We start from the raw sequence: 25,912 nt of genomic DNA on the forward strand, positions 1-25,912 counted from the left end.
GAATTAGACAATCATCCAGGTATGGATATATTTGAATATTTCTTTGCCTGCAAAATGCAATAACTGGACCCAGGCACTTTGTGAATACTCTGGGTGCAGTAGACAAGCCAAAGGGCAGTGCAGCGAACTGATAATGCAAGTAGCCTGCTTTGAAGCGTAGGTATCTTCTGCAAGATTCTCTGATTGGGATGTGCAGGTATGCTTCTTTTAAATCTAAAGTTGCCAACCAGGCATCCTTGCCTAGCATAGGAAGTAACTGGTGAAGAGTCAGCATCTTGAATTTTGGAATGTCCAGAAAGGTGTTTAGAGTAGACAGGTCCAGAATTGGACGCCATGATTCGTCTTTTCTGGGTACCAGAAAGAGCCTGGAATATAAACCTTGTCCCTTTTCCTCTTCTGGTACTGATTGAATAGCCCCCATGTTTAAGAGGGAAAGCACTTGTTTTTGAGCCTCTGCCCATTGATTTGGTGGCAGGTCTGGCCACCAGTTTGGTGTTGGCAACGTGTGGAAATAAAATCTGTATCCCTGGGACACTATTTAAAACCCATTTGTCCTGGGTTATGAGTTCCCACTTCATTGCATGAAGAGCAGTCTTTCCCCCCAAAGGGGCGGTTAAAAGGTAAGTGCTTGGTAATTTTAAAAGGAAGTCATTGAGACTGTTTACCATAGGGGGGTGTCTTGTTATTTTCCAGATTTGGAAGTGGAGTCCCCCCATTGCTTAGTTCTGAGAGTCCCCTGGGACTGAAACCTGGTGCTTTTGGAGTGTCTGGGTTTGGCTTGAGAGGATCTGGAAGGAGCTGGAAAAGCCCAATTCTTAGTAGGCCAGTGCCCACTAAATTTGGAGGTTGCACTTGTAAGAAATCTTTTAATAGTTTGCATAGATTTAGCTTTATCTTCCATCTTTTTTAGAACTTCTTCAGCCTTATTGCCAAACAGACGGTCCTGATTTGAAGGAGCATCCAACAATTTCGCTTTAACATGATCAGGCAAAGATTGCTCCTTAAGCCAAGCATGCCTTCTAAGTACAGACCCAGTAACAGCAGCCCTGCAGGAGGCCTCTATCAAAACCACATTGCAAAGTATGTTTTTCAACTTGTTCAGCAGAATGCAATAAATCCTGTAAATCTTTATTTTCCGCACAGTCAGGAAATATCATTATTTTCTGTTTAAGCAGTCCAATAATATGCTGTTGATATTTTAACATATGAAATTGGCAGTTTAAAGCCCTGATTGGCAAGGTTGCAGAAGTAACCGAAAAAAATGCCAGCACAAAACTCAGTATATATCAGCAACAAAACTACAGCAACACTAAGGTAAAATAAGTGTTTTAATACATATCGAACAATTCAACAATCCATTTTGACCGGTTTCAGCCTAACATGGCTTTCCTCAGTGGAACAAAAAAAAAGTACAAACAGGAAATGATGCACAAATGCAGGTTTAAATAAGGTCCATAGACCAATGAGGTGCTTCCAAAGGATTTTAGGCATGCCCATAATACTGCCTGAAAGAGAAACTGGAAGGAAAAATACAAACTAGAAAATAAAAAATAGATGATCCAAATAGCAAATATGGTAATAAAACATAAGTATGATAATACATTCAATATTGGATATATTAATTAGTTATAAATGATCATTTAAACCAGGAGTAAATAGTGCCCCTAGCTTGATAATCCAGTATTTCTCTTTTTGGTAGAGAATGGAATGCCATCCCTGTTTGTTGGATCTGTCACCCAAAATTCTATCTACAATACAAAATTGAAATCTAGCAGTATGATGTTGTGTGTAGTGCCTGAACAGAGCGTTGGTTTCTCTTTTGGTTCGAATGTCACTACGATGTTCCGACATGCGTAATCTCAACGCCAGGGATGTCTGACCCATATAAAATGAACCACATGTGCAAGTCGCAAGATATACCACCCAATTGTATTAACCAAGAAAACAGTGAAAAGTAGAGTAGTCCACAATAGAGGCAATGATAACTAGCGCTTTCTTCCACTTTTATTTTTCGTGAACTTCTTCAGAAAAAGACAGCAAGCCCCTCATGCGTCTTATATAAAATACATACAGGATATGATGTCATTAATTAACTTTTTTCATTCAACAATAAAAACTGTCTTTAGAAATACATATAATCCACTTGATGTTGTAAGTGCGGTTATCTCATTACCATATACAATATGTTATTCTCTCTTTTGTTGTGAACCAACTTTATGTTGTGTTCCAACATGACGATAAAATAATGAAAGTACTAAACTTTTTTTCAATAATTTTAAATAAAAACATCATCATATGCTTTAAAACAGTGATTGCGAAAATATTCTACAATCAACAAATTTTGTAAAATTCAATACAATATAATGTAATTATCAAACCAATATCTTAATCCATAATATCATCAAAAAATATATATTTCATCATACAACAAATAAAATTCATTGTTCAAACGGCTCAAAGATGATGTTATTAAATGCCGCAAAACAACAAGCAATGTTTCCATTTGTTGTCAAAAATATGTCTTGTGTGTGTGTGTATAATCTCCCTGAGTTGCGGAAAAGCAATCCCCTCAGCTTCCGTATATGCAGGTATACATGTGTGTGCACTTTTTCTTGTTCCAATAATTGATGCGATCCCTAACTTGTGTTGATGCACATATACAAGAGGGCACTGTCGTCCGGGTATGTTGAGCGTGTAGACATGCTTGCACCCTCTCGTGCGCTCTACTATGTGATCTGATCTTGTAGACCCCATGTGCCTACTCTCACACACCTTCTCACTGCCTCTCACAAACTCACACACATACACACACAACAACTGCCCACATACACGCACATGTGTGTGCATGACTCTCGTGGCTAACCTGGGTGCCAAACACACAAAAAGTCAATCTAACACACACACATGCAATCACACACAACCCCTCATGTTGTCGCATGGACACACATGTGTGGGTGGGGGGTATGAGGGGTTGTGTGTGATTGCATGTGTGTGTGTTAGATTGACTTTTTGTGTGTTTGGCACCCAGGTTAGCCACGAGAGTCGTGCACACACATGTGCGTGTATGTGGGCAGTTGTTGTGTGTGTATGTGTGTGAGTTTGTGAGAGGCAGTGAGAAGGTGTGTGAGAGTAGGCACATGGGGTCTACAAGATCAGATCACATAGTAGAGCGCACGAGAGGGTGCAAGCATGTCTACACGCTCAACATACCCGGACGACAGTGCCCTCTTGTATATGTGCATCAACACAAGTTAGGGATCGCATCAATTATTGGAACAAGAAAAAGTGCACACACATGTATACCTGCATATACGGAAGCTGAGGGGATTGCTTTTCCGCAACTCAGGGAGATTATACACACACACAAGACATATTTTTGACAACAAATGGAAACATTGCTTGTTGTTTTGCGGCATTTAATAACATCATCTTTGAGCCGTTTGAACAATGAATTTTATTTGTTGTATGATGAAATATATATTTTTTGATATTATGGATTAAGATATTGGTTTGATAATTACATTATATTGTATTGAATTTTACAAAATTTGCTGATTGTAGAATATTTTCGCAATCACTGTTTTAAAGCATATGATGATGTTTTTATTTAAAATTATTGAAAAAAAGTTTAGTACTTCTTTCATTATTTTATCGTCATGTTGGAACACAACATAAAGTTGGTTGTTCACAACAAAAGAGAGAATAACATATTGTATATGGTAATGAGATAACCGCACTTACAACATCAAGTGGATTATATGTATTTCTAAAGACAGTTTTTATTGTTGAATGAAAAAAGTTAATTAATGACATCATATCCTGTATGTATTTTATATAAGACGCAAGCATGAGGGGGCTTGCTGTCTTTTTCTGAAGAAGTTCACGAAAAATAAAAGTGGAAGAAAGCGCTAGTTATCATTGCCTCTATTGTGGACTACTCTACTTTTCACTGTTTTCTTGGTTAATACAATTAGTTTTTCGGTTTAGTCCGAAGTTTTGTGTGTGGTTTACAAGATATACCACCCAATCACTATTACAGTTGCCAAAAAATTTCATGTTAAAAATCCTGTCAGTGTTTTTACTGGAAAATTGTTTAGATGTGAATATAAATGGACCGGATGAACAATGGCCGCATTGATAAGTGCCCCAAAGTTTGTCACCAGTCATCGTAAGTTGTTGATGTATAATGCCACCTGAACCCATCCTCTTATAATGTGAAAAAAATGAACTTCGTGTTCTCCCTCTACGGTAACCATATTGACAAGTGTTACCAACTAAGGAGGCAATATCCTCATTGGCAGTGAGGATGTTCCAATGTTTCATCATGGTATTTCTAATCAAATTGATGTTACGCCCATAGGTAGTAATAAACTGTAATCCTCCATCCTGTGCATCCCTATTCCTATGAGAATATTTGAGAAGGGAAGTTCTGGTGGAATTGGTTGCAAAGTGACGTGCCAACTGAATGTCAGGCTCCTTGTATCCCCTGGTTCTGAATCTGTTGTTTAGATCTTGTTGTGATTCTTCAAAGTCATTTTCTGCGGAACAAATCCTGCGTATCCTGAGGAACTGGGATTTGGGTATATTCCGGATGATGTGGCTAGGGTGCATACTAGTTGCATGTAAAAGTATTGTATTGCGGGTATTTACGAAATGTTTTGCTTGGTAAAGTACCATCTGGGTTCCTGATGACAGTTGCATCTAAAAAGTTGATTTGATTTTGGTGATAAGTTGAAGTAAATTCAATACCCCATTTGTTATGGTTGAGGTTTGACACAAATTCAGCCAAATATTCATCGGAACGCCAAACTAACCAACAATCATCAAGATAACGTCACCAAATATCCAGCTCCTCAAGAAAGATGTTATGTGTTTGATCATAAATGAGTTGCTCCTCAATGTAGCCCATGAATAAGTCCGCATATATAGAAGCAAAAGAGGCTCCCATAGCGGTACCCTTCAACTGCCAAAAGCATTCACTTTGAAAGTAGAAAACATTTTTATTCAAAACATGTTCTGTCATACAAATCAAAAGCGTATTGAAACCAACTGGATATAATTTGGCTCTATCTAACCAAAACTTGAGGGCCTCATGGATTATTGAATTGTTCGATATGTATTAAAACACTTAAGTTTTACCTTGGTGTTGCTGTAGTTTTGTTGCTGATATATACTGAGTTTTGTGCTGGCATTTTTTCAGTTACTGATGGCTAGTTTTGCCTTGCACTTGGATCCTACTTGCAGGGCTTTTCTCTTTTTCCAGTAAGGTTGCAGAAGTATAAACCTTCTTACCCCATCCATCCAGCGCCCTGGAGTCTCTATCAGAAGGGGTAGGATTTTTAGCAGAAGTCGTCTTAATGCCCTTGGGCCCCTGAGAAATGGTTTCTGGATCTGCAACAGGATTTTTGAAAAGGAACTTGTGGGACTCTGGGAACCCTGTAGTATCCGTCAGGTTTACTAGGAGCCGGAGACAGGGAATCAAGGGCCATACTGGATTCCGAAAACACATCAACAATGTCTAGTACAGGAGGTATAGCCAAGGGCCTATGCTGAGGTAGAAGGAAATCCCCAAGCCTCTTTTTTGAATCAGAAAATTCCTGACTTTCCCAGTGGAAGTGCTCCCTTAAGGTATGTAAAGTTTCACCAAAAGAAAAATCCTCAGGAGGGGAAACAGAGGGAATGGAATCCTCTGCATCAGAATTCTCATAAGTAGGTATGGACAAATCCAGGTCATCAGAAGAATCAGAAGAAACAGAAACCTAATCAGAAGATTCATAATCAAACTCAGCCCTAGGCCTCTTGGGGGGGGGGGGGGGGTTGACTACACCCGATTAGAGTAATTACATCTTCAGCCATTTTGATCATTATTTTTTTAGGCATAGGAGCCTGAGTATGTGGCCTGGGTGTCAGTTTTTTAGACATAGATCGAGATTTAGGCCTTAGTAATGAAGGTGGTGTTGATTTAATATGCAAGTCTGTAGGCCTGAATACACCCTCAGAAGCTGGTGCCTACACAGCGGCTTCGGACCCATCCAAAGTAGAGACATCCACGGGTTCCAGAGGTGAAGCCTCTCACAGCATACCGGACTCCGAATGGGTCTCAGTAGAGGCCTGTGTATCAGAAGCAGTGGGTATCAGGGGCTGCGAAAGCGTCTCACTGAGTACTGGTGACTGGCTTAGGAGAAGCATAGTCTGCAGTTTTGGACCTCTGTGGCCTGTCTGTGTCTTATCTTTGCATTTTTTCAGATTCCCAGTAGTCAGATGGCTAACAGACGACATTTCTGGATAATTAAACAGAGAACCAAAATATTTAGAGGCAAAATATGTATAGACGATGGATAGTGCACTGATTAAATAAAGCACAAAACAGACAGCAAGGTATGTTGTGGTCAGGGCCTAGGCAAGGAATACAGTACGAATGAAAATCTTTAAGAGGTATTTGCTTTCCACAAGTAATGCAATTATTAACTTTTACAGACATCGGTAAGGAGCAAGAAAAAAAGTTTCCCCAACGGGGTACTTCGCTTTAAGTTGAAGACTTCGGTTCTGAAACTTGAAAACGAAAATTTCAGGAGTCGGCCGACTGGTACTTGCGAACTGCTCCTGCTTCGAGCACCGCACGGCAAGAAAGACTGATGTAATGGCGTCGGATGCAGGTTTTATACTCCTGACGGCCTGACGTCATGGAAGAAGGGACAGCAACTGACGCAGAACCCAAGACTTTGTTAATCAGGCCGACTGAGGGCAACCTGCTAGCAGATTACCCAAATGTAATGACTGCAACTATGAAACACGAAGAACATCCCAAAAGATTTGCAGAAATTAAAAAAATACAGAAACCTCTCCTGTTGCTTGCACATCCAGACTTTTCTCCAAGTTGGTAATAGAGAAACAGACAGCGAATGAACTTTGCAGATGTTAGAGAAAGTCTTTGTAAATTTCACATACTGTTCAGCCAGCTCATGATTAATTGTTTGAGCCTGTAGACTTCTCATCTCCAACTGAAAACCTTTGTTAATGGGAAAATTAGCTACCATTTGCTATACCTTTCATCATATTTCAAAAACCTATTTGCTTAATAACTGTCTATAGCTTAAACTAAGAACATTAATCTAAATATCCACCTCCATAAAAAACAACCCCTTAACCGCACTACCACCAACCTCCAAAGCATCTGAAACAAAATTCCAGATCTCCATGCCTGGTACACTGCAAGCCAGACACTGTAGCAGCAACTAAGACTTGGCTAAGACCTTATATTAAGAGCTCTGAATTCCTCCATCAGGCTTCTCTTGCCCGAGAACAGATGAACCCAGATAAAAAGGTGGGGGCATTGCTTTCTTATACAGTAATACTTTTAAATATAGTAAATCAATGTACAAGGAAAATTGGATTTTATATGAACGTTTCTTGGACGACATTGTTTTCATAACAAAGTGCTAAAATTTATAGAATATTTAAATCAAAGCACCAGTTATTTAAGATTTACATACACGACCAACAAGGAGAAACTACAATATTTGGACGTGAAAATTTACAAGAAAAAAGACAAATTTAATTCCAAGGGATACAAAAAAGTAACATATTCAAATTCTTTTCTACATTTTAACAGTGCCCACCCCAAACATTATAAAAGAAACCTAGTGAAAGGGCAATATACAAGAGGCTGTCGAATGACCTCCAATGAAGAAGATTTTTATTACGAAATGAGTTTAAGAGAAATGTTTAAAGTTAAGGGGCTACCCAGAGCAAATGTTGAAGGAAGTGGAAATACAGGTACTAGAAGGTAGAAAGGACAAATATCAACCTATCCTAGGACAAGTCAAAGCATGACAGTCCCTTTGAAAATATTAATAAGGAAATTGAATAGAACTTTAACAAAGCTTTAAGTTTTAGAATATAATGCTAGCTCAATATATAGTCAGGGACATTATAAACAAGGAATGGGAAAGATTCTTGGCCCTTACTGACCTAGAAAGCATTAAGAAGGACAAAATTAAGATTGTATACAAAAATGCCAGAAACCTTAAGGGTCTATTGGAAACTAGTCATCAAGAAGGGAAAGTTAAACAAGAAAAGAAAAGGTACTTACAAGTGTGGACACTGTTCCCAGTGCACATATTTGTTTAACCAAGAAAGTATTTTTTTGAAAAGTATGAACAAGGTCCTAGAGGGTAAGGAATTTTCTAGCTGTAACGGTAGTGGCTTAGTATACTTAGCAGCCTGCCAAGAATGTGACTGATTTTATATAGGGAAAACTGAACGCAAATTTAGGAGAAGAATATATGAAAATCTATATGAAGTACAAAATCGAAAATGTACAAATGCCCTATATAAACATAAATGTACCAATGCACATTTTTTATCCTTTGTATTGGAAAGAGTGTACAGAAAAAATAGAGGAGGGTTATGGGAAGAGGCTATAGAGAACTTTGGAGGCAGTTAACCCTAGAGGCAAGCAGAAAACCAGGGTTAAATGACCACATTTCCATTGGTTCACTGCTGAAATTAAGAGCGGCAAAACTGTGATAAGAATGAAACACTATGAATTGCTAGTGATTATATTAACTTTATGTTTCGTTCCATTTTAGTCATGGTAAAGACATAAGCCTATTTATATAACATTTTATTTTTTCCACTAATGATCCTGTCTGTAAAAGTGAACAGGTTGAATGTAAATTTTTAGTTTCACCACAAGAGGGAGCCAATGCTATGTAAAATGTATTTAATAATACTTACAAATGGTTTTAAACATTTTAATGTGTTTATTTATTTACTTATATACTAATAAGTTTTAACAAGCATTTTTATAAAATTACAATAAATTGGTTAGAGGTATTATATGTATTACATTTATTAAATTCACAGTAGGTTAATGCATTGAATTTTTACTTTTAAAGGAAAGGAGACGTGTAGTTTAAGTTTCACCCATTAAGTATTCAAATTTATTAAAGCATGATTGTCATTGGGTGTTTATAATTTTATTAAACTCAGGTAAACTCCTAAGAATACCCCAATTGTCTAACTAATTTTTCTAATGCCATCACTACACCTATTGTCTAGAGTCATGTACCGAACATCTTTGGTGCAATTACTATTAGTACCCATATCATGATCACCTGATATTTAATTAAAATACGGCCAAGCTGCCAAAGATCTATTGGCCAATACAAAACCTTTGGCATCTTCCAACATTTTATTCTCATACCCTCTCTGTCTAAAAGAGTCCAGAGTTTGATCAATCTGTTTGATGCATTCTGAATCATTGCTATTTAATCTACTCATAAGCATCACCTGAGTGTGTGTGTGTGTGTATATATATATATATATATATATATATATATATATATATATATATATATATATATATATATATATATATATATATATATATATAATTATGGGGATGCATGCTTTTTCTATGCAAATATTTATTTTTCTTGGCATCCTGTTTAAAAACTGATGTCTGTATTTGTAACCCTTCATACCTAATACTAACATCCAATTTGGCGTGAATAATGCATAGAAAAGTTGAAAAAATTAGTTGTATTTTTCAAATATTCAATATATGCAATCAATTCCATGTCCATCACCCTCCCAAATAAAAACAGACCTCCACAAACCTCTTAAAAATGCCACCTTTTTAGCATATTGGTCTGGGCCTGACTGAATGTGAACTTCCTCCTATTCATTCAAAACTAATGTTGCATAACTATTGGCCACGGGGGTGCCCATAGCAACCCCCGAGATTTGATGTAATACTTTCAATAGCTATGTCCAGAAGTTCACAAATAGTTTGTCTCCCTGTTCCATATTTATTCAATAGTTGTCCAATAGCTATGATACCACATTCATTAGCTATCATGGTAAACAGCAATTTTATGTCGAGTTACCATAATAAATGTACCAACACTTTTTGTTCTAAACCATGCATTAAACTGCTGTAAAAAGTCAGCTGTATCCTTAATGTAACTCTTGACATATTTTAAATATTTACTTAATTCACCCTGCAGGTACACAGATATAGGCTCAATAGCCCAGCCTCGCCCCGATACAATGGGCCTCATTGGTGGCTTGTGGATTGATTTATGTACCTTTGGTATGCCATATAAAATCGGAAGCACAGGATGGGAAACAGTTAAACACAAATAATTCCAAGGAAATATTCATTGCTTGCAAGTCCTACAATAATTTATTACTGACCTTATTAATAAATCCATCAACTTGAACACTGTTAATTTCTTCAAAAGCAAACCTATCATTCACACTCTCTAATATACCACTGTAATAATCACTTTTGTTCATTATTACGATTGCCCTTCCCTTGTCAGCTTCCTTCAATACTATGTTATTATTGCCCTTCCCTTGTCAGCTTCCTTCAATACCATGTCATTATTCATTTCCAACTCGTGCAAGGCTCGTTTTTCATCCTGAATTGAATTATATATACACTTAAATCTATCATTCTGATAAAAGTTTCTAATTTGTATTTCACATGCATTACAGAAAGCTTGTACTATAGGATGACTGTTAGGGCAAAAGTACTGCTACTCTTGTACACCACAGCAGTGTTAGATTGAGAATTGCCATACAAAAGTTTTAGATCCAAACTTAGTGTAAATAATTTCAAAGTTGTTAAGGCATTTGCAAGTCCATCCACATTGGATGGAATAAAATTTAAACCTTTCTCAAGCAAACAAAACAAGGTACCTTTGCTTGTTTCAACTGTTGTTGCGGCGTGTATATTGAGAAGAATAATACTTTTGTACATCCTAGAACTAATATTACTTTTACCTTTAGATGTTTTGCCACATGTAACAGTAGCAATATAGTATACTTGGCTACATGTACAAAATGTACATGTTTTTATGTGGGTAAGTCAACAAGACGCCTAAAGGATAGAATTATAGAACTCAACTCAGACATAAGAAAGGGTGTTCTGACCAATTCGTTGGCTAAACTTGTTTGAAAATTCTACTCACAGTTTTAAATTTAGGGTTATTGAGACAACAATGAAATCTATTAGAAGGGGTGATTTAAATACAAAATTAGAAAAGGAGTATAACTGGATTTTACGTTTATAAGCTGAATATTCGCCAGGCATTAATCAAAACAAATGAATATTTAGTGTAGATATATATATATATATATATATATATATATATATATATATATATATAGGGTTTATATTTAAATAAGGTTTATATGAATTGTTGCTATATATTTCTTTAAATTTTTTTTGCATTATAGGTAGGTACTGGGCTATCTGCCCGAAGGCATATATTGTCCAGCCACATTGTGCAGTATTCACCACCCCTTTGGTTAGTTCCCTAGGCCCTTGATCTAGCAGCTAGTACCCTTGGCCCCTATCTAGTAGAGCTGTTGGTATGATCCCTGGTGTGAACTTTCTGTAACCCATCCACTCATCAAAGTTCCTCTTGAAGGGTGACATTGAGGGGCTCTGTCTTATGTAGATCGAGACCTTGTTCCATAGCAAGGAAAGTCTTTGCGAAGGGAATCTATCCCTCTAGCATGTTCTATTCATTGTTGTGCTGAGGTTTATATCCCTAGAGCGTGTAGCTCGAGTAGATTTGGTTTTGCTAAGATGGAGCATGTTCAACAGTTCTGGGTTGGACATTGCTCTGTATGTTAGACAGAGATCGCTTCTGAGAAGACGGTATGCAACATAGAAAAGCCTTAGTTTTTTCAATCGTGCTGCATAGGGCAACTGTTTGAGGCCAGTAATACTCTTAGTGAGGTACCTCTGTGGTCTCTCCAGCTGCTGGAGATGACTAGCCGGGTACATTCCAATTGGTGCATTATACTCAATAATGGATCTGATGAGGGAAGAGTAGAGGGGCACCACTACATCCTTAGATCTTGATGTGAACCCTTCCGTGATCAGATGGGTCACAGAAGGATTTTCTAACCACCTTGGCAACATGGTTATCAAAGGAAAGCTGACTATCTACTTGGGTCCCTAGATCCCTTATTACTACTTCAGATTTCAGGGAGTTGCCTCCTATGTGGTAGTTTGCTGGTACTCTGTTTTTTCCAAAGGGGATTACTACGCACTTTTTAGCATTTAGCTTGAGACCATGGCTCTGACACCATGCATCAGTCTCATTAAGGCCCTTCTGGAGGATATCCATGTCCATGCAGTCGTTCGCAAACTTGGTCAGCCACAGCCCTTCAGTGCTTGCCTGTACTTCTAAGAAGTATAAGCCAAACAGGAGGGGCCCCAGGACAGAGTTCTGAGGCACACCGCTTGTTACTGGTCTGGATTTGGACATAGATCCTACTACTCTTACTTTGTGAGATCTGTCTGAGAGCCAGTTTGCGATCCATCTTGTGACATAAGGGTTTATGCCCAGGTTGGTGAGTTTATCAATAATACCAGAATGGGGAATGGTGTCAAATGCTTTAGCAAGGTCAAGGTAAGCCATGTGTACCTCCTTTCCCTTATCTATAGCCTGAGTAACTGTCTCAAAGAAGTCCACCAGGTTCAGGAGACATGATCTGCCCTTGACGAAGCCGAACTGTGTGGGGTCAAGTGTTTGGAGGTTCCCAATCTCTCCATGTACGAGTTCCATAATGATTCGCTCCATTGCCTTACAGATCAGACTGGTCAGCCTTATTGGTCGGTAGTTATTATATTAATTGAATGATTTTCTATTGGCTGTGTGATTAGAGTTGTAATTAACTGACATGCATAAAAACAACCATGCATCTGTTGTTTATTAGCACTGAGGAAGAGTACTGGATACCTGAAAGCTTTGCTGCTTATTTCATTGTCTTCATGTTAAATTGGTTGCTATCCTACATTGGTGTCAGTCATTTTGTTTGGATAAGTTTTCATATTCACACTGACTCTTGATATCAGCATGTATGTGCATTGTTGTTACTGAAGACCATTTTGCATTCCAGAAATCTACACCCTGCGTATGGCATTCTAGAAGGCAACATTCACCAAGGCAACTGAAATACTTGGTTACTGAAGGAATTTCATTTGAGATGCCAGGCTATTGTAATCTAACACCCACAGGAACAGAAATAAGATGACTGAAATACAACCAAAATTATCAAAATGATATTACTGGCTGTTTAAGAATCTGGTCAAACACATTTCCTTCGGACAGACACAGATACAGGTACTGCAACTACTGAGAGTAAGGGCACATCACGCCCTTTAGTGTGCTTATACTGTAGGGGTTACACTTGCCACAATTTACTAAATTACTATGCACAAATTAAAAAAGGGTTTTCCTTTCCTAATCAGCTAAATTAAGAACTACTACTACGCCCTAGTTCTGTTTAAAGTTCCTTCGATACATATTATGAATTAACAGAGTACAAGGATTGTTCGGCCTAAATTAGCAAATGGCAAGAAACTGCATTCATATCATACCTGATGGACTTGGTGTTCCTTTACCACACTTCCAGATGTGATGTCCCAAATCTTAACAGTACCATCATCAGAACAGCTAACACAAAGGTCTTCTTGTGCAGGGTGATGGCAAAATGTGAAACCAGAAACTCTGTCAGTGTGTCCAGCCAGCTCTCCTAGAAAGAGAAGATGAAAAACATTAAAATCAAAATGGGTCACCCCACATACATGTGCAATCAAATGGATTACTGGTGTTGTACAAGAAAAACAGCGTTCCAGCTATGAACACAGCTTTTCGCTTTTACCCTCAATCCAGTTCACACAGTCCGCTTGAATATTTATTTTGAAACTGTACTAATTTATGCTGCTCTGTACACAGACACTAAGATTTTCTGTAAAAGTGACAACCTGCCACCATGTATGGTGCCTTTCTCCTTTAGTCCTTCATTAACTACTTCATATCTTGAAAGGGTGCAGGGCAACTTAGCCAAAAAAATACTGGAAATCTTGGCCATCCACCATGTAGGAGGTTGTGCATATTCCATCCTCCTAAAAATAACCAACTCTGGGATGAGTGTATATACCAATACATTGGACTTGAACTTCATATAACAGAAAGTGATAACATGCAAGTGTGATAACATGTGAGAACTGTCTGGAACATAGGAAGTAAGTGTAACATTCCTTCCAAAATGGTGACAAGAGGAACCTTTATGAAGGAACAACCCAAATGTGAACACAGCCTGTTCAACTCTGCATGAAATATAACCTCACTCTCTTTTATATTACCTTCACCTTCAATAAGCATGGCTTGACCTCCTCTCAAGGGCACACTCGTAGTGCTTTTGCAAGAGCGGAGATGAAAGTGATACAGAAGCAATAGCCCCCATTATAGGATACCTTTAGAATCAGCCCACCTACCCACCACACACTCCATACAGTCCCAGTGTAATCTGACCAAGGGAAAAAAAAAAAAAAAAAAAAGGCACAATGTGCTTACAGTCCAGTCTACTGGTAGAAAGGATCAAGAAAAAAAATAAACACCTTTATTAAAATATAATTTTGTTCGAAAGACATGCGTGCGTAAATGGGCGTGCCTTCATTGAAGGTTGGGCATCGAGCTGGCACCTCGGCGTTTCGTAAAAATCTAATGCCAATCATTAGCAGACTGAAGATTCGCTGTGACGACCCCTGCCGAAAGACAAAACATTAAAAGGTACTTGTGTATTATCGCAACCACTTTTTCAAGGTAATACCGCTCGCTTCTCCGTGCGAAGATGTAGACGGTCATGCTGCCGTTATGTCAAGAAGTGTGTTTTCCTTCACGTTGAAAGGTTGTTTTAGGCAGGGGTATCGTGGGAAATGGTGCAGATCATGGTTTTGGTGTACTTGTGCTGTTTTTTGCGCTCGCTGCATCTTGATCGCTGATGCACTGACGAGCCGTCGGAATGTACTCCTCCTCGCATGTCAGCGCCGATAATGGTACCAGTAAGAAGGAATAAAAGGATATTAAGGCTTGTCACCGCATTCCCTGCCATCACCTTTATTAAGAAAAGTACAGTTTTGTACCTACCATAAATGTAGATGTTCGAAGATCCACATTGCTGCAGTCCTTACACTTGGGTAGTCCGCTGTCCTCGGTCGGCCCGAATATCAAAGTATTAGGCTGACGTCGGTCAAGGCGCTTAAGACTGACATCAGGACGTCAGGGTACAAATGCGCATGACCGACGTCATATCCTCAGTCTTTTCTTGCCCCAGATGTCAGAAGACCCTAAAAAGAAAGGTCAAAACCAAAAGACAGCAAAAAACAACCAACCACCCTTGTACTAACCCTATGTACAATATTCACAAAATGTACAACCCAAACCACACAACCGCCTCTAACTACAGAGGGGAAGGAGGGAGGGTAAATTGGACTGCAGCAATGTGGATCTTCGAACATCTACATTTATGGTAGGTACAAAACTGTACTATGTTCTTCATCTCACATTGCTGCAGTCCTTACACTTGGGTAGAATCCCAAAGCAGAGGTAAGGGAGGATGGCAAAACTATAAAGCAGTAGGAGCTGCCAAAATGCCCTGTAAAATTGCAGTGGCAAAACCAGCCCTAGATTTAGAGTAAAGTGGAAGGTGGTAATGCTTAGAGAAAGTATGCACTGAACTCCAAGTAGCTGCCTCTAAAATATATTTAGTTGCCACCCCCCTTAAAAAAGCTGTAGAAGTGGCAGTAGCCCTAGTGGAATGGGGCCTAATCCCAGCTGGAATCTCCTTACCATGATGGGAATAACAGAAAGCAATACAAAACCCAATCCACTTAGAAATAGTTTGTTTTGACACAGGCTTGCCCTGAGAACCCAAAGCAAATGAAACCAATAACTGCTGAGACTGCCTGAACCCTTTAGTTCTGCTCAAATAATATCGCAACTGCCTGTGTATATCCAAAGTGTGCAAAATCTTTTCCCCTTTATTTTGGGGGTTTGCATAAAAAGTAGGCAAATGAATAGTTTGGTTTAAAGCCACACTAGAAACCACTTTAGGCATAAAGGAAGGATTAGTACGCAAAGACACCCTATCCTTATGGAAAATTAAGAAAGGCTCAACTGCCATAAGGGCCTGTAACTCAGACACCCTTCTCGCAGAGGTAATGGCCAACAAAAAAGTAGTCTTCCATGATAAATATTTCAACTCAGCAGTAGCTGCAGGCTCAAAAGGTTGTAGAGTGAGTTTCTCCAACACAAAATTGAGATCCCAAGCAGGAGTAGGAGCTCTCGTGGGGTCTTATATTCTTTGCCCCTCTAAGGAATTGCTTAAACAAAGGATGAGAAAACAATGGTGGGTCACAGTCATAGTGAGCAGAAATTGCTGCAGCATGAACCTTAATAGAAGAGAAGGACAAACCTTTGTCCAGTAACTCAGTAAGATACTGAAGAGCCACACTTAAATTAGGCTTAGAAACATCAAATTCCTTTGCTGTACTCCAAAATAAAAATCTCTTCCATTTATCTGCGTACACTTTCCTTGTACTAGGCCTTCTGGCCTCCAAAATAACATTCAAAACCTGCTGTGGAAGTTGAGACCCTCCAGGGTTTAAAACAGAATATGCCAGGCTGTTAGGTGAAGAGAGTGAAGTTTTACATCGAGTAGATGACTGTTCTCCTGAGACAGCAGGTGTGGAATCGAAGGCAAAGGCCATGGAGGCTCCCGTACCAGACTTCTCAGTAATGGATACCAGTGCTGTCGAGGCCAATCTGGAGCTATTAAAATCATCTTTGGCTTGTCCTGTCTGACCTTCAGGAGTACCTTTGGGAGGAGAGGCAGAGGTGGAAAGGCATACACATGAAGATTGCCCCAATTGAATGAGAGAGCATCCACTTTCCAAGCTGTGGGATGAAACCTTTTTCTGCAAAACTTTGGCAACTGGTAATTTAGTGGAGAAGCGAACAGATCTATGTCTGGAGTTCCCCATAACACTGTCAATTTCTGAAATACATGAGGATCCAATTTCCACTCGTGGGGATCCATAATTTGTCTGCTCAACACATCTGCTAAGGAGTTCTGTGCTCCCGGCAGAAACCTTGCCTGAAGATATAGTTGTAAACTGAGAGCCGTCTCCCACAAAATCATTGCTTGTCTGCATAGAGGATAAGAATGTGTTCCCCCTTGCTTGTTGATGTACCACATGACAGTTTTGTTGTCTGTTAGAACCAACACCTGCCCAGGAAGGAGTAAATCCTTGAAAGCTATCAATGCAAATTGGACTGCTAACATCTCCTTCAAGTTGATATGTAGATGTTGAAGTCTGGCAGGCCACGTGTCTTGTACCCACTTTCCATTTAGATGAGCTCCCCAAGCTTTGTCGGAGGCATCTGTCGTTAGAATCTGACTCTCCTCTGGCCGGGTCACAGAGAGTCCCTTGTTTAGGTGACATTCCTGAGCCCACCACAAAAATTCCTTTTGAATGCAAGGTATTATCTGAATGACAGTGTCCATATCTTGGCAGTGCTGTGTCCATACATTTTTGAGATACCATTGCAGCTTCCTCATATGCAGTTTGGCATTGGGAAGCACCAGAATACAAGATGCCATGAACCCCAAGGCTTGAAGGACTGTCCTTGCAGTCAGCCTGGACTGATGAGACAATTGATGGAAGTAAAGAGAAAGATTCTTTTGTTTGTCCGGGGTCAAAAGGGCCATCTGGGATGCTGTATTCAGTCTCACACCCAGAAAGCACATGTCCTGAGAGGGTACTAGACTGGACTTTATTTCGTTCACAGAATACCCCAGGCATCTTAGCACTGCTATCACATATTGTAAATAATGAAGAAGTTCGTCCTTTCCTTGGGCCAGAATCAGGCAATCGTCCAAATAAGGATAGATCTGTATTCCTCTTAGCCTGAAGAAAGCTATCACTGGAGCCAGAACCTTCATGAACACTCTGGGCGCAGTAGATAAGCCAAAGGGCAATGCAGAGAACTGATAATGAGAAGTCCCAGCTCGAAAACGCAGATACTTCCTGCAACTTAGCCTGATAGGAACATGAAGGTAAGCCTCCTTGAGATCCAAAGTCATCATCCAGTGATCTTTTCCAAGCAGAGGTAAAAGCTGTTGTAACGTCAACATTTTGAACTTGGGAATGTCCAGATAAGTGTTGAGGATAGATAAATCCAAAATTGGTCTCCACGTGTTCCCCTTCTTTGGTACTAGGAACAGGCGAGAATAAAATCCTAGGCCCACTTCTGGCAGAGGGACCGGTTGTATGGCCCCTATTTGGAGCAGCAGAGAAATTTGTTTGTGAGCCTCTAGTCTTTGCTGAGGAGGAACGTCTGGCATGCCTTTGAAAGGAGGCAAGGTATGGAAATAAAACCTCTAACCTTGGTGTATGATATCTAATACCCATCTGTCTTGGGTAATCAAACTCCAATTTTCCTTGAAGAGTGCCAACCTTCCTCCCAAAGGTGCTGCCAGGCAAGAAGGATCTGGCAGCTGAAAAGGTAGGTCATTGGGCCTGTTTACGAAAGGACTGGCCCCTGCCCTCACCCGAAGATTGTGCAGGAGAATTCCCTGTTCTAGGTCTGAAGGAGCTCTGAGCTCTGCCCCTACCACGTCTAGATCTACCCCTAGACTGTGAATCATAAGAAGGGTACGCCCACCCCTTAGCGGGCCAATTCCTACAAAACTTGGAGGCTGAACTTGCAAAAAATCTTTAACAGTCTGCATAGACTTAGCCTTGTCTTCCATTTTCTTCAAGACTGACTCCACAGGTGAACCAAACAACACATCAGACTGTAAAGGAGCATCCAAAATCCTTGTCTTAACATGTTCAGATAAATTCTGATCCCTCAGCCAGGCGTGCCTGCGAAGAACTGACCCAGTGGCAGCCACCCTAGACGAGGCCTGTACAGCATCAAAACCACATTGTAAAGAATGCTTACCCACCTGTTCAGAAACATGTACTAAATCTTGTAATTCTTTACACTCAATGCCTTCCGCCAGAGCATCTACCTTAGACTTCAATTGAGAAAGGAGATAGTTTTGATATTTCAACATGTGAAACTGGCAATTCAAAGCCCTCATAGCTAAGGTGGAAGAAGTATAGACTTTCTTTCCCCATCTATCCAAAGCTCTGGCCTCTTTATCTGGAGGAACCGGATTTTTACAACAGAGGCCTTGACACCCTTAGGTCCCTGACTAACAGTTTCTGGGTCCCCTAGGACTCTTATAAAGATATTTATGAGCCTCAGGCACCCTGTAATACCTATCCGGTTTAACAGGAGCAGGAGGCAAAGAATCAGGATTAAGTGAAGCCTCTGCAAACACATCTTCCACAACATCCAGAACAGGTGGTATAGCCAAAGGCCTATGCTGGGGTAAAAGCAAAAATTCCCTAAGCCTTTTCCTGGAATCAGAGAAGTCCTGACCTTCCCACTTAAAATGTTCCCTCATGGAATGAAGAGTCTCTGAAAAAGAAAAATCCTCTGGAGGAGAAGCAGAAGGAGTTGAATCATCTGCATCAGAATCAGAATAAGGAGAGTACTCCTGCAAGTCTTCAGCCGAAGACTCTGAAACATCTGAAGCCTGCTCAAAACTCCCCAACTCTGGTTCCACCCTAGGCCTCTTATCTGGAGGGGGCAAAGAACCTCTAATCAAAGTAATTAAATCTTCTGCCATTTTAAGCATGTGCTTCTTGGGCACAGATCCTGTAGAACTAGGAGTGACACCAACAGAAGCTAAACCTGGCCTGCCTCTGGGAGAAGCCTTAGAAACAGAAGGAGAGGGCCTAACCACCCTAGGAAGGGAGGGGAGTACAGTAACCTGAGAAGCCCCTTCAGCCTGACCTGCCTCCTGAGAGGCCACATCCTGCAATAACAAAGTCTCCCCCTGGGACTCCAGAGAAGCCTCAGGCGGAACCACCGGTTCCACTGACGCCTCTAAAGAACCGGCGTCCGGAACGGACGACTCTTCTTGCCTGGGTTTAGCTGCTTTGTCTTTGCGCTTCTTCGAAGAAGCGGGCGTCGGAGCATCCGATGGCATCTTATAATTGCACCGCTTCCCAAAGACCAACCTGGCACAATCTAACCTTCGCTTAATAGTGCGCTTATTGAACCTAGCACAAAAGCGACACCAAACAACGTCGTGCTCAGGCCCCAAACAAGGAATACACAAAGTATGATAATCTCTATGCGGTATCTGTTTCCCACAAGAAATACAGTTATTCACTTTTTCTGACATCCGGTAAACCACTGAGGCAAGAAAAAACTAAAATATTCCCCAACGGGGTACTTAGCCAACTTTGACTCTGTCTGAAACTCCGAATTCGAAAAATTTCAGACCGCCGAACGGCACTTGCAACGCTGCTTCTGCATCGGACCATGCGGCAAAAAAGACTGAGGATATGACGTCGGTCATGCGCATTTGTACCCTGACGTCCTGATGTCAGTCTTAAGCGCCTTGACCGACGTCAGCCTAATACTTTGATATTCGGGCCGACCGAGGACAGCGGACTACCCAAGTGTAAGGACTGCAGCAATGTGAGATGAAGAACATCTATGCTGCACAACCCAAGTTTGACAGCTTTGTTTCCCCCCCACTTTTTTGGTCTCTTCTCTTTTTTTGTAGCTGTCAAGAAGTAGTAGACAAGTGGACAACTGTCAGCGTGCGAGTCTGTTACATTAAGCGGCTCGCGGCTTGAGAGATGGAATGCGTGTTGCACAAAAGTGCTGTGGGAAAATGCATCTCCAGTGACATGTCGGGAAAACGGCATAGCTTGAAACAAGCAGTCATTCCTCACGTGTCTTACCACCTTTCCTACCTAAACAAGGATTTTTAATAAAGTTAATGTTGTCAATGTGATTCTGTACATACTTACAGTTAAATCAACACAGCAGGAAGCGAGCGGTATTACCTCGAAAAAGCGGTTGCGATAACACGTAAGTACCCATTAAAATATCACTTAAGACACGGGCACACATACACCATCAGAAAAGCAAACAAATCACATTAACATTTTTCCATTTACTCACATTATTCATTACATCCTCTCTTTCTTTAGGAGGATTGTTTTTCAATTCAACATTTAATTCCTTCCATCCCGTAAACACAACTCCACCTCATCAATATTAGTTTGCATGTACTGTTCCATAAATTCCATTTATTTCTATGCAATTTGCTCCTCCTCTTTTCTAAAGAGCGCTATTCTACTTCCTCTCTCTTTTACAATATTCAGTACTTCTAATTCAATATTTCTATTAGAGTTTATTTAGATTTTTTTTTGTTTTGAGAGCCAAAAGAATTAAACTTAAGGTCTTACTATGCCTAGGCAAATTAGATCCTGGGTCCCAGCTCAAAGGAATCCTTTTCTTAGTTACAGCCACTTGCTCTTCCAATAATTCTGACAGAGTACTCTGTACAGAATTTAAATCTGCCAACTCATTACACTCCCAAAACACATTCTCCCAGTTTTCCCTTTCTTTCCCATCACACCTCCAACATTTCCCGTCTACTGGAGGACAAAATCTTTTGAGGTCAGCTTGGGGTATAAAAATACCAAGGAAACACTTTCAAGCAAAAATACAAAACATTCTGGATTTTGTTTCATACTTGGGAGCCATACATAGGTCCTCCCACTGTTCTCTTGTAAATTGTTTTTCCAGTCTCTTCCCAATCTTTACTAATATTTATTTATTTAATTAATATTTGTTTACCGAGAAAGTCCGACTGGGACGCAGTCTGTTTTCAGCAGACGCCCTATGAGAAAGGCTCCAGATGCATGGCTTAGGAATGCGGAAACCGGAGCACCCAGAGGAAACTCATGTGAACACAGGGAGGACATGCAGACACCGCACAGAAGGCATCTCAGCAGAGAATCAAACCGGAGAACCTCTTGCTGTCAAGCAACAATGCTAACTGCTGCACCACTGTGCCACACTAAATCCATAATTAAGAGCTTCCAGTTTCTTAGTTTTGTATTACCTTTTGCTTGGTCTCTTCCTGCATGCCTTTAGCTGCCCTAACATAAGCCTTTTTAAACCAAACTCCTAAATACTTCATCTTATCATGTCCCCATACATTGCTGTACCAAATCACAAGCGAGTACATAATTTAAAAGTGAGCCTTTGTTTTATCATCATTACATTTTATATCCTGAAAAGACTTGAAATCATTTCAAAATGTTCCACAACATCAACATCTCCTTTTATGGATTTATCCAGTACAAAACAGTATCTGCAAAAAAAAAAAAAAAAGTGGACTTACCTACCATACCAGCTGTACCCTTGAATTTCAGAGTCCCTTATTTTCTTTGCCAATGGCTGTAAATATAAAGGAAATAGATGGATAACAGAACACCCTGGCTGGTCCCTTTGTTCAAACCACTTACAGGAGAAGAAGCTTCCCACTTTAAATTTCTGCCTCCAGGGTGGCCTAATGATTAAGGTGTTTGACTTACAAACACAAGGTGCAGGGTTTGAATCTCACAAGGGATAACTGGCTAGGCTTAAAATGGCTCACAAGGGCAGTTAGTCTAGTACTAACCTATGAACCAATGCTTCATTTTTCTGCATCAAGACCCACTGACAACAGTGGTAATTTTACATTCTGCTTCTCTCTGGATCATCATTCTATTAAACATTGCCAAATGTTTGCCTCCCCTCCACAAAACCACATTGATCCATACCAATTTTGGCAACACATTTTCCACTCTTTTAGCTAGTATAGACAAGCACTTTATAATCATGGTTTAAAACTGAAATGAGTCTATACATGAGGCTGAGTCAGACAAATCTTACTCTTTAGATAATACAGCCACCACATCTTTCTTCCAAGATTTTTGTGCTTCCCCTCCTTTTAAAATAGTATTAAACAAAATCTTTCAGGTCTTTAATCGCTTTCTTCCTTCCTAACTTCCACAGGAATATTAAATTACCTGTTTCTGGAAACTTCTCTGTATCCTCAAATCTCAGCATAATTAAAGTCTTCCATAAATATTTCCATGTGTGCTCTTTCTTGGTTTCCACATTCCCCTAATTTCAGAAATTTTATGCAAATATCTCCAATTCCTTTAGAGGTTATCTGATTATGGCTTCACAAGTCTGGCGACAACCCTACTTTCTGTTGCTTAAGTTGTACTAAAGGTTTTGTTCTGTGGAGTTAATAAAAAAAAAAAAAAAATAGTCGCTCAGCAGTAATCTTTGTAAACCCATCCATGCTATTCAAACATTCCTGTATTTTCAGTTTTTAGCATTCTGTAGTTATTGGGCAGCCACGGTGGTGCAGCGGTTAGCGTTGCCACCTCACAGCAAGAGGTTCTCTGGTTTGATCCTCAGCTGGGGTACCTTCTGTGAAGTCTCTCCCTGTCCTCCCTGTGGTCACATGGGTTTCCTCCCTAGGGTGGCCACAGTGGTTAGTGTTACCGCCTCACAGCAAGACGTTCTCCAGTTCGATTCTCGGCTGTGGTGCCTTCTGTGAGGAGTCTGCATGTCCTCCCTGTGGTCGCGGGTGTTTCCTTTGAGTGCTCCGGTTTCCTCCCACATCCCAAAGACATACTATAGGTGGATTGGATACTCTAAACTGGCCCTAGACGTGAGTGTGAGCGCCTTCCGTGAAAGGTTGGGCACCGGGCTGGCAACTCGATACAGTAAAACTCCACTGCCAATCATGAGTAGACAGGTGATCCGCTGTGGCAACTCCTAACCGGGAAAAGCCAAAATAAGCAGCAGCATTCTGTAGTTATTACTCTTATCGTTCTATGAGATTTTTTTATTCTGCAAAACTTTAACTTCTGTCAGCCCCTCTAAATAATTCCCCATTACTTCTTATCCATCTCTCTCATGTCTATCCTATTTTAAACTCCATTTTATCCCACTCACTCGTTATTCCTTCTTAATTTCCATTGCCCCAAATGACTTTTTATTTTAAATGAAAACCCTCAAAACAAAAAAGACTAAATATTTTATCTGGACACTTCCATTCTGTAAAGTTTGGAAGAAACACTCAAACTATATACATTTTAACCATCCCGATGGGGGACAATTGCTACAAACTGACAGCTACAATCATAGGCATAATCTAAAATGTATAAGGTTACCCATGCTAAAGTGCATCTTGCAGCCTGTGTTCCCACTGAGATCAACTGCTGTCTGTTCTTTTCATATCTCTATTCCCCTACCAGATGTGAAAAACAGCTTGTAAGCTTTCAGAAAAATGTAACCCCCCAGCCCCACAAAAGGTGCACTGGCCGTCTTAAAATAAAATGAAAATTATGCAATGTTCTATTAAATGCATTAAATCACTAAAGGAGCTGGGGAGGCTACTATCTCTTATGCACTCACCATAATTTCAGACCATGTTTCACTGAACTGTTGTCACTGTACTTTTAAATTTTGCATTTCCCTCACTCCAGTTGCTTATTTGTGCTTTCAGAAAATACATTCTGTTCTTTCCAGCTTCTCCAGTACAGTAGAAAATGTCAGGTTCTCGGAGTACTTCATCTTCAAACTTTTTTCTTTTTGGAATCAGCTGTGTTCTTGAGAAGTCTCATACTCTGCCAGTTTTTCCTTCATTTCAACCTCTGATTTTCTGCAGTTTTATCAGAACAGCTAGTTAAACTTTATTCTACTTTTCTAAATTTTGTTATTCAGGTTGATAGATTCCTTAAACATCACATTCATTTTAAATCCCCTCAGAGTACATTTGCTTTATTTTTTTTCCTCTAACTTGCTGGAAACAATCTCTTGAACCAAAGCTGAAGCTTGAAATGCTTTTTGCTTAACAGCTGCAGAATCTTTCCCAGATGGTGTTCTCTCTTCACCTTTTCTGGTTGTGTTTGTTTCAGGTCTTCCAAATGTCTTCTTTGCTGGCTTTCAGGTAGTGTACTTACTAGCTAATAACTGTATTTTACCAAAAGAAAAATATATATTTCTCAGTTTCTGCTTAAACACTGTGAGAGCTGAAGTTAAGCTACTGATTGTCGCAGTTTGGTACCACAGTCCTGACCGCCCTACAGCATAAAGATCAAACATATACATAATTACGTTAATATATCTGAAGGCTAGGCTAACCTCTCCTCCCAGCACAAGTATGCCCTAATATTTTGATCACAATCACAAACTATGAATGATGCATGCCATTAGTTATACAATGAGCCAACATCACCCCCCCCCCCCAATTCTACATGGGATCAGAATGTTGTGGCAACTGTTACCACCTCTCTGTGCCAGTCTCCAAACTTTTTTTTTTTTTTTTTTTTTTTTTTTAGCAGTCAAGCCTACCTGTTGCATGTCTTCTCAATCCAGCCATCCCTGTTGCAGGTCTTTTCTCAATCCAGCCATCCCTGTTGCAACAGGGATGACTGGATTGAGAAAGATATAGATGGTGATTGAGAAAAGACATGCATGTCTTTTCTCAATCCAGCCATCCCTTCCTCCCTTTGCTGGACATCCTCATTTCCTCTTGCTTATATCCAGGCTCTCCCAAATCATCTTCAAACACTGTTCTGCTTTCCTGCACATTGTACTTGGACAACTATAAATGTATTCTCTCTGATCTTTTCTGCAGTTGGAGCCACTCTAGCTTCTGCTCTTATGCCATAATCTCTCCGTCTGTCCCACAGTGTGCATCCTACCACCTGATTCAGGTACTTCATCTCCATCATCTCTACATTCCTTAACTGCTCTGTCTTCACCGCCAAAGTTTCTATACAAAATACACTCACTGGTCAAACCACTTTTACACACCTTACTTTTCAGTTTCTTTGTCATTCTTCTGTGACACACTACCTCTGATGATCTGTGCCAGTTTGCCAGAAGTCCCTCTGAGCCTAGCTTTAACTTCCCCATTCAGACTTCCCTTCTTCTCAACCACCCTTCCCAGATACTTGAAGCCATTAACCTGTTCCATTATTTTCCCTTCCATTTCTGAATTCCACCATTTCCTGCCACAACAGACTTATCTGTACTCAGTTTCATCATATGTGCCTTTGCTTTTGAATGCCATTCCCATATCTTCAAAGTCGGCCACATAATCTGTA

At 40.1% G+C, this 25,912-nt stretch overlaps 1 protein-coding gene across 3 annotated transcripts in view; it reads right to left on the reverse strand.

Annotated features, from left to right (window-relative positions):
- GEMIN5 (gem nuclear organelle associated protein 5) overlaps positions 1-25,912 on the reverse strand; it is a 1,677,795-nt gene that overhangs the window by 1,598,729 nt on the left and 53,154 nt on the right. For 2 of the 3 annotated variants that reach the window (XM_044069545.1, XM_044069544.1), the window contains exon 2: positions 13,409-13,563. In XM_044069545.1, coding sequence (XP_043925480.1) covers positions 13,409-13,563 — 155 coding nt within the window. Of the gene's footprint in view, positions 1-13,408; positions 13,564-25,912 lie in introns of those variants that run through there. The other variant, XM_044069546.1, reaches the window with a different exon arrangement.

Source organism: Protopterus annectens, chromosome 4.part0, assembly GCF_019279795.1.
Source record: "Protopterus annectens isolate FY-2018-M chromosome 4.part0, PAN1.0, whole genome shotgun sequence".
In the NCBI taxonomy this organism is placed as follows: Eukaryota; Metazoa; Chordata; order Ceratodontiformes; family Protopteridae; genus Protopterus; species Protopterus annectens.